The sequence below is a fragment of the Camelina sativa genome, chromosome 1 (genome assembly GCF_030686135.1).
Source record: "Camelina sativa cultivar CO46 ecotype springtype chromosome 1, ASM3068613v1".
Classification (NCBI taxonomy): Eukaryota; Viridiplantae; Streptophyta; class Magnoliopsida; order Brassicales; family Brassicaceae; genus Camelina; species Camelina sativa.
The window spans coordinates 15,720,715-15,741,527 of NC_141880.1; the positions used below are offsets into that span (position 1 = coordinate 15,720,715).

General features: G+C 34.2%; 3 protein-coding genes across 5 annotated transcripts; 2 read left to right on the top strand and 1 right to left on the bottom strand.

The window, feature by feature from the left end:
• Positions 1-6,687: 6,687 nt before the first annotated feature.
• Positions 6,688-8,161, top strand: LOC104792826 (thioredoxin M3, chloroplastic). 2 transcript variants are annotated; one of them, XM_087459644.1, is made up of 2 exons: positions 6,688-7,070; positions 7,519-8,161. In XM_087459644.1, the coding sequence occupies exons 1-2, from the start codon at positions 6,776-6,778 to the stop codon at positions 7,833-7,835; spliced, it is 612 nt and encodes a 203-aa protein (XP_087315770.1). In that variant the 5' UTR covers positions 6,688-6,775; the 3' UTR covers positions 7,836-8,161. The 2 variants fall into 2 exon arrangements, with proteins under 2 accessions (XP_087315770.1, XP_010517366.2); XM_010519064.3 differs by having other exon boundaries at positions 6,739-7,070; positions 7,516-8,161.
• A 497-nt stretch (positions 8,162-8,658) lies between these two features.
• LOC104792841 (uncharacterized) lies at positions 8,659-11,113 on the top strand. Its single transcript, XM_010519085.3, has 2 exons — positions 8,659-8,910; positions 8,998-11,113. The coding sequence occupies exon 2, from the start codon at positions 9,008-9,010 to the stop codon at positions 10,478-10,480; it is 1,473 nt and encodes a 490-aa protein (XP_010517387.2). The 5' UTR covers positions 8,659-8,910; positions 8,998-9,007; the 3' UTR covers positions 10,481-11,113.
• Positions 11,114-14,941: 3,828 nt separating this feature from the next.
• Positions 14,942-20,323, bottom strand: LOC104792850 (E3 ubiquitin-protein ligase MBR1). 2 transcript variants are annotated; one of them, XM_087459669.1, is made up of 9 exons: positions 20,051-20,323; positions 19,777-19,918; positions 19,583-19,698; positions 19,099-19,165; positions 17,250-18,986; positions 16,438-16,488; positions 16,020-16,118; positions 15,802-15,948; positions 14,942-15,289 (listed from the first exon to the last, which is right to left on the bottom strand). In XM_087459669.1, exons 5-9 carry the CDS (start codon positions 18,918-18,920, stop codon positions 15,155-15,157), a joined length of 2,103 nt encoding a protein of 700 aa, XP_087315795.1. In that variant the 5' UTR covers positions 18,921-18,986; positions 19,099-19,165; positions 19,583-19,698; positions 19,777-19,918; positions 20,051-20,323; the 3' UTR covers positions 14,942-15,154. The 2 variants fall into 2 exon arrangements, with proteins under 2 accessions (XP_087315795.1, XP_087315792.1); XM_087459666.1 differs by having other exon boundaries at positions 19,777-20,323.
• Between the last annotated feature and the right edge of the window lie 490 nt (positions 20,324-20,813).

A 20,813-nucleotide genomic window follows, 5' to 3' on the forward strand; every position in this document is an offset into this window, starting at 1 on the left:
CGACATTTGTCATATTTTCTTTAACATTTTAGTGTCTTTTATTTCAATTGACTTTATATGACATACATTATCTTATTTATATTTTTATTCAAGACGAAATCTAATTTGATATTATACATTATAAGATGTTCAATTTATTTTTATTTTGTGTAGCATATTGTTCAAAATAAGGATTTTCTCTTCTATTTCATTACTTTAATAGAAATACTTTTTTTGATATACCATTTTTAAAAAGACCCTTTTTTTTGCTATTTTCATTTTTGAACTCCTTTAACTTTTAATGACGATTTTACCCTTACATGAAAATATTTAATCAATAAAGTGAAAAAAAATTTCTGCCAAAAAAATTTCCAACATATTTTCCCGCAAAAAAAAAAAATTTCCAAAAAAAATTCCTGCAAAAAAAAATTTTACGAGGTTTTTATAAAGTTTTAAACGATTTAAAAACCTTATAAAATCCTTATAAAACCTTGTCAAAACTTTGTAAATGCCTTATAAAAACGTTTACAAGGTTTTTATAAAAAAATTTTAAGGTGTTTAAAAATATTCTAAAAGCGTTTTTAAGGTTTTTATAATTATATTTGTTCTTGTGAAGGTCTTGCGAGACCTATGGCAAAAAATTCTATTTAAAGTCTGGTCGTCTTTTATCTGGCATCGAGATAACAAACCCTTCATCTCATCTTTTGAGGATATTATCCTTTTGGATAAAGTCTCCAACAAGTACGTACAATAAATTTCTCGATACAATTACACAAGAAGAAAATTACTTGGCTAGAAAAATTGAACTTATCACCAGAAAAAAATTACTTGGCCATCCTTGATCGTTTGTCTCCTCCAAGACAAGCGACCTCCTCTGGAACCAGAATTGCTGAATCGTATCTGTTTAGGTGGTTTAGATACATCTAGTACTAAAGCTATCTATGGTTGACCTTTATTCTCATCCAGTAGCTTCACTATATAGTTGGATTTTTTACTTGCAGGCATGAGCCACTGTTTAATAAGTTTTTCCTTCTCACTACATTTTTCATCTTGTATTCTCAAAAGCCAAAACGTTATCCCTTAGTGACAAACAGAAGATAATAATTTATTATTATTATTATTATTATAAAAATTATTATTATTATTATTATTATTATTATTATTATAATTATTATTATTATTATTATTACAATTATAGTGCTCTTCAAATTATACATTTTGAGTAAAAGAATATAATGTAACAAAAGAAAAAATATAATACAATATCTCTTTTATACTCCTTATGTTTAATTTCTTTTAAACACTAACTAGATCATTATATTAGATATATAGAGAAATTATGATGTAGCTCGTTTTATATTACTGAAACACCCGACCCATTTTTAAAAAATAAATAATAATAATAATAATAATAATAATAATAAATACTCTACAGCTAGTGGTCTCATACCCACTAGCCACCTAACCACAACACACAACAACGGATAACATAAATCATAACATTAAACCAACATCATTCAATAATTAAATACCAATAACCAAAGTATAACAATTCCAATAACCAACATCAGGAAACATAGAACCAGCAACCTAGCAATGTTCTAATGACCCAACTCTAGCAACCTAGCAATGCCAGACAATAACCAATCGAGTCCCTACAACACCCTCCTCTTCATTGCCTTGATTCCACGACCACAAACACAAATTGAGATGCATGAGTATTTGATAAACACTCAGTGAGGCAATCCTCCCATCTATTGGGCTATACACACAAGCAAATGTGATACCAGTGTCCAAAAAATCAACACAAACAAACATACAAACCAGGAAAACAAACATCATCTCGCTGGAAGGGAGGTGTCGACCGACACCAGCCAAATGTCGATCGACACTGGCCTTAGTGTCGACCGAAACTACCCCACAGTGTCGATCGATGCTGCTTCACTGGTGTCGTCTGACACTAATTGGTGTCGATTGACACTACCTCTGTAACCGTGATCCGCACGAAGCCGAGAGTCGAGTCTCCCTTCCAAACTCCACCAAATCGCCCAATACTCAAAACCCAAGCCATATACGTCCGTAGGAACCTATAACAATCAATCCCAGCAAGAAAAACACACAAAAACAGCAACAAACAAGCAAGAACAAGGAATCACAGGCTTAGATCAGCCATGATCATGCACTCACCTATTTGCAGGAAGATTCTGAACCACAGAAACGAATCCAACCCTCCTAGCAAGCTTCTAGCACCTTACTAACCTTGGATCTCTCAAGAAACAGCCAAAAATCTCACCAATCTCTCTCAAAAGCTCAAGAACAATGTTTTCTTATTTGTTTGCCCTCAAGCAAAATAAAAACTTAGACCTGTGAAAGAGGGTTGAAAACACAGAAACTCATTTTCTCTCTATGGTAATGCCATGATCATTCAAACCACAATCCATATGCTTAGCAAATTAATCCAAATCGAACCACCATGTACTTCTCCGTTGACATTCGTAGCTTCCCAAATTCAAACCAAATTCCACTACTTCCTCCATTAAGCCTTCACCGGTGGGCCTCATCAATTTAATCAATGTCAAGAACCTTCTAGACTCATTCTCGTACTATACCATAACAAGCAAGATATATCTTTACAACATATGGTATTCTTCCTCTCCCCCAGACTTATTCTATTCTTATCCTCCTTTGAGCTTTGCTTTGCTGTTTTTTTGTATCATATATATATATTTTTTTCTTTTAACCAAAGGTATAGGTGAATAATGGGGTCATTGGTAATTTACCTACCCCTTGCTTCCAAGCTTTGTGTGATCATTTGACTCAAAAATAGAATAATGAGGTCACAGGTAACTAATCAAAATCATCTCATCTTTTATTTTATTTAAAAAAAAAAAAAAAAAAACTCTCGGGAGTGATCTTTTCAACTTAAATAAGGGAGAGGAGTACCATTTCTTTTGAAAATCTTACTTGTCAGGCATGGACAAGGAGTCAAGCTCAATGAACATCAATTTCCTTGATGAGTTAAAAAGAAAAGTACAGAAGTTACCTCAGGCTTTTATGGATTCTGTTGGAAATTTGGATCTCTGGTTTACTAGTCAGCCATTAGATTTTTCATTAGTCGGATTAGTGGATTCAATCTGCAGCATTAATCAACCACGACAATACACCTAAAAAGAAAAATCATAGTCCCCAACACAATTTTGAAAAATTTGACTCAATAAAAACAAAAATCGGTTTTGACACACTACAAACAAAAACTATGTTAGTACTTAGTACTAACCTCCCCTAGACTTAAAAGACACTGTCCCCACTGTTTTCAAATAAGAGGAAAGCAAAAAGAAACAAAAATATATTGAAAATTATAATGAAAAGATGAACTGTTTTCGGGTTACCAGCTGGTGTCGACCGACACCATTTCAATGTCGATCGACACTCATCACGAATGGTGTTTTGTTGGCCAAAATTCCTTGTTAGTTGCAGATAGTTGTGTTGATGTGTTGTTGGATCAATCCTTCTGTTAAGAGACACTCAAACACAAGTTAAAAGCAACATGATAGATAGATAGTTCATAATTTCAAACAAATTTCAAACAAAAACTGACTCAATGCAAAAAGAAAAATGACTCAAAAGGAAAAGCAAAACCTAGAAGTGGGTTGTCTCCCACTAAGCGCTTGTTTTCAGTCATTCGCTTGACTGTTTTGAAGCTCAGGCATCGGGTCGAGCAGAACATGGCAATGCATGCTTCCGAGAGAATGTCCTCTTCATCCAAGGTGGTGTATAAGTGTTAGGTGCATGAGGTCTGCCAAGGATGTGAGGAACAAGACTTGGGTGGGATTTTGGGATCATTTTGCTTTTTTTATGTCCTGCACAATCATCAATAGAAAAAACAAGCGCTCTACGATAATCTCGTGGCTTGGTTAACTACGAAACAGTTTTTGTACCTTTGAAAGTCTTATTGATGATTTGAGGAGGATTAGGTAAAGAAGATGCATACCTTTGTCTTACCTGAGGACTATGGAGTGTGGAAGTGTGAGGTTTCTGTTTGGGAACAGTTTTCTGACTTGGAGCATCAGTTGTAGATAAGTGCAGGCTCGGATGTGGAGGTGAAACCATTCTCTATAGAGGTAGTTGTTATAGTAACGCAAGAGAATCTTCTGTTATGGTCTCGCAGTTTCACAATGAATGTAATGGCAATGCAGTGTCGTGTTGTCCATCCAAGGTGGATTCTGTTGGAAATTTGGATGTCTCTGGTTTACTGGTCAGCCATTGGATTTTTCATTAGTCGGATTAGTGGATTCAACCCCTAATTTAAACAAAGTTCACAAAAGATAAATAGTTTTAATCATTCTAATTTGAAAATTAGAATTTTGCACCCTTCTAAGATCTCTTGCTTTCAAAGTATACCGAGAACTTTCATGAACCAAGATCGAAATCATCCTCCGGTTTGCAAGCAATTTGTTAGAAAATATATATTAACGCTTGAAATTTGTTCTAAATCTTTTCCGCTTAAGAACATGTAAATACTATAGTAATAGAGATCCATAATATAAACCTATACAACTCAACTAATTATAGTGTCTCAGACTCTTCAAAATGAAAAAAAAAATTCAGTAGATTATAGTTTCTTCGTCTATTGCTTTGTACACTTTTCCTTAATAGGTTTACTCCATTGCATGCTACAAAATCCTTACTTTCAATTCACCTAATAGACAACATGTAACAATATCATCATGGAGCATAAAAATAATACATTATTATAGTTAACGTATATATGTACTAACATATAAAAAAAAAAAAAAAATCAAAAAGAATGATAAGAGAAAATCGATTAGAAATATTTGATCCTTTAACCTGCACCACTATTTTAAAAGTTTTACAATCTTGACTTTTATATTTCACATGTTTCTGAAGAGTTCCAAATCTGAAAGTCTGAAACACTTAAAACCAATATGAAAAATAAAAGTTCGAAAATTCAAAAACTCAAAACTTTGATGCTCGAAAACATTTTTGTGAATGAATGAAATAGAAGAGTTTGATACGTCTTATATAGTGATTAGATTAGTTAGGGTTTCCTAACACAATTTTTTTTAATATATTATCACAAAAAGATATTCGTTATTATTTTAGATTTCGTTCATTTAAGTTTGGTATATAGATTTTAGGAAAAGAAAAGAAAATCATAATTTATCTAAAAGTATATAACTAAATTAAATATGTTTACATATATAAGTTTAAATTTAAATGCCCGATTTTGATAGTAACAAATTTATTTTTTATAAATTTGAATTTTAAATTAGTTGTTTGTAATTGGATAGTTTCATTTAAATGCATTAAATAGTTTGAGTGATTTTAGGGATTAAATATAGTTGTAGTTAGTATGATTATTTTCCACTGCTGGGTAGGATCGGAATCCTTTCAAACCGGATAGCATAGGATCCGCGTATTTTTTATTTAACCCGACTACAAACGAACCGGGTCACTTTAGGATCCGCGAGTTTTTAAGTTTTTATTTTGACCAAACTACCATTTTCTCTGTTAATAATAGAGAAGTTTATGACTATATAGTGAAAAAATTTTCTCTTTTAATATTATAAATATAGTTAGCCAATGTGAGACTCTAAATACACTTTTCTATATATTTTAATATATAATCAGATTAAATTTTTTTACATATATAAAATTTCGATTTTTAATTCTTTCTATCTTAACTAATCATGATAAATTACTTAAATTTCATTTAGGAAATATTGCAAAATCTAAACTAAATAATTATTTCTTTTTATCTAATTTTATTAAATTGATTTGTTATTTCCGTAAATATCTCACAATATAAAACCAAATCAAATATGTTTACATATATATATATAATTTTTGATTTTAATTCTTTGATTGTTATGGAACCAAACTTTAAATAACTTTCAAAGATATTGAGTAATTATCGGTTCTATTTATATGGCTGCAAAATTAAATTGTGATTTCCTTATATGTCAAACAAATTGATTAAATTCATTTTTTGAAAAAATCTGTTTGTATACGCATTTATAATTAATTCTTTCAATCACATTATACACAATCCGAATACAAATATTCTGGGTCAATCCGAGATCCGTGCGTTTTCAAAGGCTTAATCTTATGTCATTACATGTAATATTCTCTAACTTTGTGTGTACTTAGTTAAGAATATTTCCCTTTTAATAGTATAGATATATAGTAAATATATAATAAGGTTTTCATATTTTTTCTGTTTTTTCGATATGTATTAAGATGAATTAATTAACATAGTTTTTTTGGTTAAGAAAATTTTAAAAATCTAAAATAAAAGATTATATTCAAAAATTAAATTAGATTTATATAAATATCTTAAAATCTTGAACCATTTATGTTATATATATACAATTTCAAATTTAATAATTTGCTTTTATGGTAACAACTTTAAACTATTTCCAAAAATATCGGGTAAGTAATTATTATTTTCATAAATATTAGATTTTCGAATAAAAGTTTTTGTTTACCATATATTGTTTATTTTTGTATTTTTAAGTGTATAAACAATTAGGACAACATGGATTTATGATATATTTTTTTTTTCCAAAATGTTTTTTTTGTACTCCCGATTAATAGTATAGATTTAATTGGATTGTTGAATACCCAAATTAACTAGTACATATGTAGTTGATTCTGGTTTAAATCCGGTTCAACCGAGTCTTTTAAACGTACATTATTTGAAATTTATTATTTATTCATAGTTAAAATAAAGAAAACTAAAAAATATATATTGACAAGTGTAAGTTCGTTGTACATGGGGGACCCACCTCTCTCCATTTTGGTTTCCTTCTCTCTCTCATCAGATCTGAGAATTTTTTTGAGATTTTGCTCTTCTTCTTCTTCAATGGCGGTTTCTTCTTTCTCCATATGTTTCAAATCCACTCGATTTCACTCAGTTCGATCTACTTCATCTCCTTGGCGTCTCTTCCCAGTAGTAACCAGCTTCTCCCTTCGACCTCTCCTTATCTCCCAAAGACGATCTCTCCTATCTTCTTTTAATAACTCTTCTCACTTTCGTCTCTCACCTCTCTGCGCCCGTGATTCTCTAGGTACATACATATATACTGTTTAATTCTATTGATTGCTCCGATCCTCAAGTTCGGTTTTGATGAATGATGCGTATTTTTTCTTTGGTTCTTTGATCAGTGATCTCACACTTGACCTCTATGCTAAAATGTTTTCAATTTCTTGATCTAGATCATAATATGTAGTTCTAGCTAGGCTGATCTAGTATGAACTTTGAGTGATCTGCAAGGTTCAGGGAGATAAAGAAATAGAGTCAGAAAAGTGTAACAAACGTTGAAAAAAAAAAAGAAAAAAAAGTGTAACAAACAATGATGGATTAGGTTGACATGTTGTAGTATGTGATACACAGGACACTGCTTTCACTTCTTTGTGATAGCCTTTCGATTATTACTATGACACAAAGAACTATTAAGTTTAGCCATCCTCAAGTCTCGTTTTTTTGTTTCTTTTTGGTTTGACTATGTGCAGCAGCTGAAGTTACAGGACGGTCGTGGGAAGACTCAGTCTTGAAAAGTGAAACGCCGGTGCTAGTAGAATTCTACACGAGTTGGTGTGGTCCATGTCGGATGGTACACAGGCTAATAGACGAAATAGCAGGGGATTATGCCGGAAAACTAAACTGCTATGTCTTGAATGCAGACAGTGATTTGTTGGTAGCTGAAGAGTACGAGATCAAAGCTGTGCCAGTAGTTCTGCTCTTCAAGAACGGTGAGAAACGAGAGTCCATCATGGGTACAATGCCCAAAGAGTTCTACATTTCAGCCATTGAAAGAGTCTTGAACTCATGAAGAAGGTTAAAATCGTTGATGAGAAACTCTCTTCACTGCCAACTTTGATCAAAAGATATTGTTGGGATATTACAAATCGCTCCATTTCGATATGGTTAATATCTCGCTGAGACTCATTTATTGCTCTTAGGCTTTTTTCTTATGGTTGAACCTCTATCTTTTCTTTGTTTCTTCTTTTATACTCTTGTGAATATAACTGTTGGATTTGTGGAAAGATGGCTCAGGAAGTATTGTGAATATGTATATCTTCCTTCTTCTGTTGATGATCTTATTGTTCTGAATTTTCTTTTCGTTTGAATTTGAGTGATCTCAGACTATTTTTGGTATTGTAGTAAAGCCGTTCGGATTCATCGTTTGAGAAAGTAAGAATGAAGTGATCTTTGTCTGAAGTTATTCCAAATTAATTTTGGGTTGGAATAATCATTGTTCTCTCAACAGAGGAAAAGAAATCAAAAAGTTGTATTAATTTCTGAATAATAATAATAAAATAAAATTACTTCAAAATATCTTGGCAACAATTATCTTAGCCAAATAAATAAGTATAAAAGATAACCACAAATTTTAAATGAAAATACAAAACAAAGTTGATAGAAAAAATATAATAATAATAATTAGGTTTTAACTTTTTTTTTTTTTTCTCAACTCTAAATTATTAAGATATTTTCATTTGCTTCTCTCCAATTTTTTTTGTTTGAGTTTGTGTGATATTTAGATACCTTTTTGTAATATTTACTGAATTGTTAATTTTTAAATTAAGTACGATGTGGCATAATTAAAAACGAAATTCCTATATCTTATTGTATTATATTTTTTCTTTTTTAGTAATTTAAAAAATCAAAAAACATTTATTATTGGGATATCCTTTACGATGGAAGAGACTTTAATAGTAGTTTCACCGACTCTCTCTTGTCCCCTCCCATAAAAAAAAAAAAAAACCTAAAATCCGCCATTTCTGTATAATCTTACGCCGGAGAAGAAGAAGAAGAATTGAGAGGAGACTCAAACTATTAATCCTTTGTGCTTTCTGTATTCCATTCAATCTTCCAGATCCGTCTCTCTCTCCCCCCTGAATCAGGTATTTTCGGTTTCCGATCTGTAGCTAAACTCGCAATCCAGAAGAACCCTAATCGAGTTTTTTTTTTTTTTTTAATGATAATTCCAGAAACCTTTTGATGATAAGAAAAGCTATGTCAAGTTATTGTAATCCATCAGCAGCAACAGCTCTAGTCTCTGTTGATTCTCAACAAAAGTTAAACTACTCAACGGCGGACTTAAACATGATTGCTTCTCAGAGACGTGTTCTCACCGACGGTCCCGTGGCGGTTCTCTGGGACATTGAGAACTGCCCCGTTCCTAGCGACGTGCGTCCTGAAGATGTGGCTAGTAACGTAAGAACGGCTATTCAGTTGCATCCTTTGATATCAGGTCCAGTGGTTACATTCTCAGCTTATGGTGATTTCAATGGGTTTCCTCGTCGTGTTAGAGAAGGTTGTCAAAGAACTGGTGTGAAGCTTGTTGATGTACCAAACGGTAGGAAAGATGCGTCTGATAAGGCGATTTTGATTGATATGTTCTTGTTTGTTCTTGATAACAAGCCGCCTGCTACTATCGTTCTCATATCTGGAGATGTTGATTTCGCTCCTGCGCTTCATATATTGGGTCAGCGCGGGTACACTGTGATTCTTGTGTTACCTTCTGGTGTTTATGTGAATGCTGCTTTGTCTAGTGCTGGTAAGTTTGTTTGGGATTGGCACAGTATTGTTCACGGTGAAGGCTTTGTGCCGTTACCTAAACCTCGTGTTGTGCAAGTGCCATATCTCGTGGGATGCAATGGTAATGATAACGGTAACTTGGATGAAGGTGAAACCATTCTCTATAGAGGTAGTTGTTATAGTAACGCAAGAGAAATGGTCTCGCAGTTTCACAATGAATGTAATGGCAGTGCAGTGTCGTGTTGTCCATCCAATTCAAGGGAGTCTCTGGCTTGTCCTCCTCCTCCTGGTTACCTTGAGTCCACTATGTGGGTAGCGCCGGGAGATTTAAACGGTCTGAAGGGACAAATCATGAAGATGCTTGAGCTTTCAGGTGGGTGTATTCCTCTCATGCGTATTCCTTCTGAATACCAAAGAAATTTTAGCAAACCGTTGTTTGTATCGGACTATGGTGTGTCTAAGCTTGTGGATCTGTTCAAAAAGATGGGGGATGTGATTGCAGTGGATGGTAAAGGCAACAAGAGGGTTGTTTATCTGCGGATCTCCAAAATGAACTTCATCTCTCCCTCTTCCCCTGTGGTTCTACTGAGAAGAGAGAAGAAAGGGAAAGAGGCTAACGAGGAGACGACCTATGGAAGAGTCTCCTCTGATGAATTGTCAGACACGGGCTCGGTTGAGAGCGAGAGGAATCTGGACGAGTTCAAACTCGAGCTACAGGACATTTTGGTGAGCTATTGTTGTCGGGTACAGATGGATTGTTTTGAGGCGATATACAAGCTAAGGTACAAGAGGCCATTGGACTACAACAAGATGGGTGTGAATCACTTGGAGCAGCTCTTAGACAAGTTCAGGGATGTTGTTGCCATTTATGAAGATCCTGCTACAGGGAGCAAACTCATTGGGGCGCTTTACAGGACCCCGACTCATTCATAAAGATCAGGCAATGCGTTTTTTGAGCCGCTTCCAAGGTTCTCTATCATTGGTGACAAGCAATGTAAGCTCCTCGCCTAGAAGCTCTCCGTATTATGATATGCTCTCTACAGTCTACTCTTTCCCCAGGAAAAAATGTTCACACGGAACGGAAGTGTTGATTCTGCATTGCAAGCCGTAATGAGTCTGGCAGTGCGTTTTATGAGCCGTTTACGATGCGCTCTCTCGTTGGGAATAAGCTAGTATGTGCTCTTTGTACTCTTTCATTAGGACAAAAAGTTTCACAGAAAGCTTTGATTCTGCATTGCAAAAGCATTTCAGTAGTGTTTTTTTTTTTCCTCGAGAATATGGAAACAACGAACATAGTGAGAAAGGCATGTCAATGTTATCCCTCAACAATCAGTTTATCAACAGTTAGAGAGAAAATCTAGTAAATATGGGAGTTATGCCCAAGTTGCTAGATACAATGAGGCATGCATCAAGTTTGATTTTTTTCTTTCTTTTGTTTGAAGTTTTAAAACGTTTGTGAGCAACGCTTGTGTCTTTGTGTTTGGTTCGTCTTTGTTGCTTCTTTATCGTGTGTACTCCCTTCGAATCCGTTATTTCAAAGCCTCGAGTATATTGGGGTCAAGATCATCTCCAGCCCATTTCTCTATTTTTTTCCTAAAAATAGAATAATTCCCATTTTTGATATGGGTTTTTGGAAATTTTCATATTTTAGTGTAAATTAGAAATGGAGAATTTTTAAATATAGAAGAACAAATCGAGATTTTTATTGTAAAGATAAAAAGTAGAAATGCGTTAGAGCAAATTTGACTCTAAACTCCATTTTGTAGATGAATATAGAGATAAGTTGGGGATGAGCAGATGGCCTAAGTCACCATCATATGTATTTTATTAAGGAATTTCTGCAAAACAATCTTCTAAATCGCCAATTTTTACGATTTTTGAAAATAATACACAATATAAATCTATACATATTTTCCAAAACAATTTCATGGTGACATACTTGATACATTTATTAATTTACAAATTTGACAATATTGCATATTATTTTTGCTTTCGTATGATCAGTTTGCATTTTCTAGAAATGAACCGTAAAGGTAAAAAAATGATGATGATGAGGATCTTCTTAACATATATAGAGATGGATTCATGTGATGTGATATGTGTCTATTTATATCTAGAACAATAATCAATGTAAAACCAAATTTAATATAGATCAGCTTTAATATACATTCAATTCTAAATAACAAAACTATATTTGTTCATATTAGAGTTCAATTGAGGGGAATGACACAACCATATAAATATTTTTAACATTTTAGTGGTTCAATTGATGTTTTTGTTTGATTTTAAAAAATTAAAAGAAATTTCTTCAAATTATCACATTTTCAATTTATTGTCAAAAATACCGCTATTAGTTTAATGTTCCAACCAATATTTTTTATTTTTCATAATTAAGCTCAAAAACTACCTGATGAGAAGAATGAGGCCACCCTAGGCGCCATAACTTGGATAAAGGATTCATGCATACCACTCAACACAATCCAAACAAGCACTTTTTCATATAATTAAAGGAGACTCATCACTCATGTATAACCAAGAGCTACTGCAAAGCGTAAATGTATTCAGATTATATAAATCTAACTAGAACTGCTCGTTTTTTTTTCTTATTGCCTAAGAAAAAAGAGAGACGTGTAGATGATAGTTACCTGTTTGACTATATTATCTAAATCATTGTTTGGAAGATTCAGGAACGAAGAATCTCTAAAATCTATGAGTAACAAAATGGATAACTCATTATTACAAAAGATATACTTTGCTTTAATAATACCTTGCTTGAATGTACTCTTCTGTCTTTTCCTTACAAGAATATATCCATGGTATCATAGAAGGATAATTAATAAAAGCAGTGTGAGGCCAAGAATTTTACTAACAAGGCTTTCTTAGCTCAGTTAGCTGGGAGCTTGACATACACAAATGTCTCAGAAAATTGAAAAATTGACACAATTCTATCTTTTGTTTTCACAAATAATTGAGTCATATTCTCAACCAAATTTTGGCAAATAATTTAGTTGTACACTTAACCTAGAAAAAAAGACAAACAAACAGATCAAACAATATAACAAACACTGAAATCACCGGGTCTTCGAGAAAATACTTGACCTCTGAACTTCTTCTTCCTTAGACAAGAGGGATAGTAGACAAAATTATCCATAAGCTGAAATGGATATTTCATACTCACATCACATTCAACATGTTCAGTACGACTACCGAGGCACATCAACATAACTTAGACGGAAATCTTTATGGTTCCCTTGAAACCAAAGCCTTCACCCAGACTTAACCTAAACAAGAAAATATTTTCCCCATTTTCTTCTTTTACACCCTTACCAAGAAAGTTTCCAGAATGATATGACATATATCAGGAAATTCGAAAGTAGGTTCATGGTAAATTTTATGTAAAAAAAAAATAAGAAATTGATACGTAAAACAAATCTGATTTTTCAAGATACTTAGAATTTAATGTTTGATTTTTAAGATATTTAAAATTTACATCTCCTATTTACCATACTCTGGTTAAAAAATTGGAATATCACACGCAATGGGATGTTGCACTATAATGCTTAACAACTTCTTCAAATTTATTTAACGTGATCGCTTCTTTGATATATCATAGAAAGTTTGAAGATTCGGCTGTACTTACATCTTTTTTCACATCTTCTCTGTCAATTCTATTCTTGATGAAAAACTCCAATGCATCCTTTACATGTAGAGTATAGCAAAAGTGAGTTGACATTCTTGATAAACGACCTAATTACGATCTGGTGAAATCCACAAAATATTAACTTGAATACTCAACATAAGTTATGTCGTGCATCAAGAGGTGTCTCATAGTGGAAACAAGCTCTGTAGATGCAATTGCCCAACAACAATCTAAAGAAAGAAAAATGTTGGGATACTTTTATTTTATTTAAATATAAGATGTAAGATTAATTGAACATAGTATATTATTAGTGTATTGACATACCGTGGGTGAAAGGGCTCATCATTTTTAACCATAGACCGTCCTTTATTAATGGCATTTGTACATGATCTTTTTGTTTTTGGAACAACATTTGTACATGATCCTAAGAACCGAAAAATAAACAGTATTAAGAAAAAATTGAAGAATCTAGATAGACAAAGAAAACGGTTTAGAATTGGGAATCGGTCATGGTTAATAACATGAATTACCTAAAAAAAAATATAAACAATTAATAGTCAAAACTTTGTTTTATCAAATGGATGAAATGGAAATGGTAAGGTGACAAACAAAAAAAAACTCCACTAGGGAAGAAGCTAAGGCATCTGTGTAGCTCTTGATCTCCCTTTGTATATTAGGGATTTCTGCTTGGAAATGTTTTAGTCTTTTCATGGAGTTGTCTAAGGATATAAAAATCTCATATAGACGATCCTTCACGATAGCAAGAGTAGGTGGCATTTCGACTTTTAATGGGTTAACTCCAAGTTTTTTCAGTTCTTCATCATGTTGAAGATTAAAATTAGGGTTTGTTACACAGTTGGAAAAATCAAATCATTCAATGTGGGAGAAAATAAGGATGACTCAGTCACAATTTTCAGCAAATCGCTATAAATAGTTATAGTTGTCATTCTAATATGCTCCAGTGACTATTAGTTGTTGCAGAGAGTGAAGTAGGCTAGACATATTTGTAGACATCTCATCCGTTAGTCACACTAAGTCTATATAGCTCTTTATCTGTATCAAATCAACAATTCCGTCAAATCCCAAAAAACATTCAAACTACACAACACACACAAAAAAGGCCTTACTATCAAATTATTAAGGTGATTTTACTTATGAGACTCGGAGAGCTCAGCTAGTCGAACATCGAGAGTTTTATGACAGATTGCATTCTATGGTTGAAACAGCGAGAAAGCCCGCACGAGGAGATACAACTCCCTCGCATTACTATGATTGCATTACTATGATTGCATTTCTCAATCGCATGATATTAACAATAACTATGTTGATGATGAAGTGATTTAATATCTCTCCCATTTACATGATCTTTAGGATACTGAAAACTTGTCATGTACCGCGCGCGATGTATTATGTATGTCCTGAAGTGGCTAGTAACATAAGAATGGCTATTCAATTGTATCATATGATAAGTGGTGTGATGGTTATCGTCTCGACGTAGGGGGAATTAATGCGTTCATCGGGTTAGAAATGGGTGTCAGAGAACCGGTGTGAAACTTGTTGGTGTGCCAGATGGTAAGGAACATGCAGAAGACAATTCTGATAGACATGTTTTTGTTTGTACTTGACAACAATGTTGTTGTTCAAAGATGCAGCTGATACAGATATTATGATAGACTATGTACCGCTCCATTGCCAATTTTGGTACAAGTGTTATCCCTCAACCATCAGCTATTAGTAGTCATTACAAAGGATGCTAGTAAAAATGGGGATATTCTATTCTCCATGGATATTTATGAAATTGTCATAATGTTCTTTGAACAGTTTGAGTTAAGCATAGCAATTAATTCTCATGTGAGATATACGGATATAACAGAACTTTAAGATCTCTTTTTTTTTTTTTTTTTTGGTGTAGCAATGGTGATGAATGGGGCAGAGATTCTTGATGGAGATGGAGACATCCATACATACTATGGCGTCTTTAACGCCTCAGTCTTACAAATGGGGCAGAGATTCTTGATCATGACCCATTGCTTGATACAGTCCTTGTGGAACTCATGGCCACATTTCAAGGTTCCAAGATTATCACCTTCGACATACTCTTCCTGTCAAAATAGCAGCAACAGCTTTTTCACATCAGTTCTTCAGTTGAGACTTAGTGCTATGTCAACATAAAAATTGACACAGAAGAGACTAACTCAATAAACAAACCCTTCTATACTATATTGGTTCAGCTACTAATTCTGCTAGTTTCATTATGGCACATCATCATCTATGATGACAACAATATCAAAACAATATCAAGGAAGTGAAATTAATAGAAAACAAAGTAGCCTCAAGTAACAAAACAGATTGCGGAGGAGTATTATTAGATGAAACAAAACAGCTCAAAAGGTTCCTAACGAAAGACCAAACAGCCCGACACTCTAATCCAACCTATGTTATTTATAGTATCCTATTTCACTCCATAAGTAAAGAGAAATAATGGAAGCAAGCTCAGTAACACCAACTACTCTTTAACTTTATGCTTATAAATTAGTCGGTAAGATGGGTAAGTATCACACGAGAAAATGGTTACGGGAGTCAAAATACTTCTAGTTCATTCTTAATCAAATACCTGACAAATACAGCAAGGCTCTATGATGTCTTGATGCAATTCAGCAGAAGAAGACGTATGTTTGTGCTGTTTCATTGCTTTCAAAATGACCTCTTCACTTAGCCCAGTGCTCACATCTCCTATGCGTTCCCCAAGAGCCAATAGCTCCTACAATCATATTCACATGTTGTTGGAAAATGGGAAAATTAACATTAACAGGTCAAAGAAAGTAATACTACCTCATACGACATGTTGTCAACATCAAGCCGCATTTCCCGATGCCTATCATGCAGGTCAGTCATACCCTGGTAGATAAGTGGATCTAACACCATGTAATCCTTGTCGAATTAAAAAAAAAAGGATGATTAGCAATAGTGATAATGATTTAAAAAGGAAATAAATAGTGATAAGGAACCACAAATGCATAAAATTTTGTTCATAGTGTGAGCCCTATAATACTTTAAATTATGATATGCTGCAGCTTACAAAAATGTCAGACACAAGGGCTTAAAAGTAATAAAACAAACACTATTATTCAGGGCATGGAAAGACATTGCGTCTTGAAAAAGGTATACAGGACAACAGATATACCAAGAAATGGATATTAACAGGCAGGAGCGTTAGAAATCACTTGTGTCAAAATCATACGGTTCATACCTCAACACGTAAATTCTCCCCTCTTCTCATGGCGTGCAACACCTGACGTATCTGCGAACAAATAGAGGAATAAGAGCAACTCACTATTAATCTATTTATCAAAGTGCGTCAAACTTAAATACATCTCCAACTACAACGTACTAACTGCAAACGCACATTTTATCAAATCTCACGAGGAGTTGCTAAGGAGGTTTATAAACTAGATACAGAAAACAAGCATTCCCAAATCGTAAGACATCAAAACGGTTTGCATATGGAAGTCATATCAGAGTGCATCAAACTGCTCTAGCTCTAGCTCTCATATAGTTAAAGTTATACCTTTCAGAAGAGACATACATTAAAAACTCACTGGCAAAAAATGCTTTTATAGTAGTCTTTAGAAAAAAAAGTAGGGTATTATTTTGATTATAAAACTTATAATATCTCTTTCTTAAACTCTATATCTATATGAAGTTAGACCACAAAAACGTACAAAACCAGATAAATTCACACCCAACAGGTACGTACTCAAGCCTATTAAGATTCTACAAATATATCAAAAGAAACCCTTAAAACAAAAAGAAGACCAACTAAACCAAAAAAATCCATGACAACATCCTTAAAATGCACACTCTTAACAAACTAAAACCATGACAACATCCTTAAAATGCACACTCTTAACTCCCAGTTATTCATAACATATGATACTTATGTGGGAATGATTATCCTATCAAACCATTAGATAATAAAAGATAGTGAAAGATGCTACAAAGATTCATATATAGCATCGAGCAAATTTTCATACAAGAGCCAGTATTTTATAAAGCCGATACCTCGGAAATGATTTGATTTCTTCCGTTACTGTCAGCAGCTAAACTCCTCCCTATGTGACGGTGGAGAAGTTCATTTTGTCTCTCCAATAACATCCCTGATCTTCTTTGCCGTGAGCGATGGCTCCGGCTACTAGAACTCGATGGCACTGTCACCTCATTTGACGGAACAGAAGGGCCTGCGGGTAATAACGGAAGAGAGGCACCATGACTAGCAGATTGAGATTCAATACTAGGAAATAAAGACCAAGGAGAAAGTTCTGATGTTCTCGATGGAATATTTAGTGAGGCACTCTGAGGAGGAATCCATGAGGGACTAGGCTGTGGCACATGAATATCTGAACTCGGTCCTGCTCGAGGAACAAATGGAGGATCTATAGATGAACCAGGGTATCCACGTGTGAAACTCCAAAGATCATGCTCTGGATTTCTCATGTCAGTTGCAGGTGCAAACAAGGGCTGCTCAGGGTTGCTTCTCGATGTTTCCCACTGTGGTTCTACTCGTTCTGCAGGCATCCCAATACCCGAGGAACTGCTAGCTCTGGAACTGAAAGAAGCATCCCAAGCAAATTGGTGTATATTTCTGGTCAAAGCAGGGAGGTGGACTATATTTGTCTGATTCTCACCAGTGCTTCCACTAGTAATTGGTGTTGATCTCACATCTATAGGATCTACAAAAGGAGCGTTTAATGGTAAATTCTGTTGCAAAGAACCAGTGGGAGGCACAGAAGTTCCAGCATGTGATATGCTGAATGCTATGGACTCCTGAGGCTGCCTGGGATTTGATCGTCTACCAGCTCTAGATAAGGTGTCAGTGTTTCTTGTAGAATGAAAAGCACTGGCTGCAACAGCTCTTCCACCACCAGATCCAAACATTTGTTCTGTCCGGCCAAAATGATTAGTAACACTTGGAGAACTTTGTGAGGGTGTAGCCAAACTTAAGCTACTTGAAGCACCATACTGAGCAAGACCTCTATGCGAAGCGCTATTTTCACTCTGAACAATGCGGTTAGGAGTTTCACCAGAAAAAGAATGACTAGGGGATCCTTCAAGAGCTTTTCTTTTGCAGGATGAACCCCAACCACCAAATGAAGAAGCAGGACCACTGCTACTCTCACCAGCAGCCTGGATTGAGCTTCCTAATGAACTTCCATAGCTATTATGACGGTTAACTACCCCAGAAGACTGCGCAATACAATTATCGCTATCCATGTCCATACTCATATCTACATGCTGTGTCATAGGATTAGAGCTTGAACCGCGCAAGAAAGAAGGCCCATTTCTGATGTGACTGCCAGCATGAACCTCTCCATGTACCATCATACTATTCAAACCTAATTGCCTTCCCTCAGATCCATAGCCAATAAAGCGATGAGAAACATCTTGAGGCAGCTGGTGATTTGACTTCATTCCAATGGAATTGACCTGATTAGAGGGTCCAGATATGGAACTGGATTCCCCCAACCTCCACCAATTATGTTCTTGAGCAGCATGAGAAATCGAACTTGCATAAGTTGGTCGTCCTGAAGGATTACTGTTGTTTGGAAATCCAGTGTCTGCTGGATTCAGAATGTTATTCAAATTGGTCTCTGTGCAGTAAATCGATTCACCATCTGCCTGGTTCACTTCAGTAGATGAACCACCATTACTCCGTGGCCCTTGCATTGGATTCATACCTTTGACTAGAACACAAAGACTTTCCAGTAAATAGATCTAAAGTTACAAGGGTACTGACGAGACCTAGAGTCACAAAATCCGGAAGCAGACAAGAAAAAAAAATATGCATTAGAAATCCAGAAATGACAACTTAAGAAAAAAAGTAACACAACTGAAACAAGAGCACCCCATTTACCATTACTATCATAGGAGGCCAGCCAGCTATCTAGCTTCAGGCTTCGCTCAGGCTCCAACTATAGCTTCTGCATTATGGTACAGCAAAAAGGTAAGATCAGAAACTTTCACACAAATGTCAAATGAGGAACTAAGAACCAAAACCTCATCAAACTAGTTGATATACATTAGAGTAACAACTAACAAAGTAACAATAAAGAAACTCCTAAAGAGAACTAGCAAACTACCACTTCTGCCTAACTTGTAAACTTCATTAATGGATTCTTCAACATAAAACTCCAATCAAAAGATTAACAAAGTGTTTATATATCAAGCTATGCTCATTTTCGACACAACAAAGAGTAAATAAATATTGTCAATCTTCTTCAATAGCTAGCATTGAGAACTAAAAACCATAGGAGTTCTGATACTAATTACCTATTCACAAAAGAACCATGAGAAGCACATTTTCTGATTCAACACCAAACCAAAATCAAGTTACTTACAAATCCAATGCCAAAGTTGAAAATTTCCAATCTTGAGATGAAAACCTTAAGTGGGTCAATCCCGATCCGTCCAGCTAATGCAATGCATCAAAATCCCAAACCAAAAGCACAACGATCTGAACAACCAAACACCAATTAGAGACAAAACAAAAACAAAAAGGTGAGTTTTTTCATAAGATTGAGAGAAATGGTACCTGCAAATACCCCAAGAGAATCAAATAGGCCTCAAAAGTTTCAATTGAAATCAAATTTTAAAAAAAAAACTTTTGGTAGTTTCAATTTGTGGGTATGGTGGTGGTGGTGTCCTCTCCTCTGCACGATTCTGTAGGTTTCAGTCTGTTTCGATTATTACAACAGAAATTAAAAAAAGAAAACTTTTCTCAGAATACGTAGAGAAAGACGAAGAAGAAGAAGAAGCACATAAGCAATGGATGAGGAAGAGAAGAAGAGAAGGATTCAGAGACGTACAGATTTCATGTGACAAATTTTTTACCAAAAATCTCTTACATAATAATAAGTTATTGTAATAATAATAAAAAAGAAACTTTGGAAAGATATGATTTTTTTCTTTCTATAAGAAATTAATAAAATTAAAAAGTTTGGTGCTTTATAGAATGAATCATCTCTTTCATTAATTTAGCTGTAAGATTTTGCAGGACGTCACTTGTCTCAATGGTCTATATGGTGCTGTCCTAGGCTCCCCTCTTAGCTACCTTTCTTCTTTATTTTTAAATTAAATACAAAATTTGTAGAAGACAACTGTCACGGTAATAATAATTTGTATGCCTTAATTTTTCTATGCCACAAGGCCCACAACATTGTTGTTATCTTTCAATCAAGTTGCCAATTTCTCTTTAGTAGTTTTTGTTTGTTTTTAAATGTACGAATGGTAACATGAATTAGATTTTTTTAAAAAATGTTCAAATACGCACTTATACATGTTACTAAACCCTAAACACTTATACATGTTACTGTTCATTGCCTAAATCAAAGTGCATAATTGAAAAACACTGCATAATATCCTGTTTTTTAAAACAATAGCGGTCCACTAATAAAACCCAGCCTGAAAAAACGCAAACCACTTTTTTGTTTTTTTTTTTCAAATAACGCAAATCAAATACAAATGTGGTAATTGGTGACTGAACCAAGTTTTTACAAAATACTTCTTGAATTCTGCTTTCATATAGTTACCATTCAAGGCCTTATTTTCTGTAATTAATAAAAAATAAGT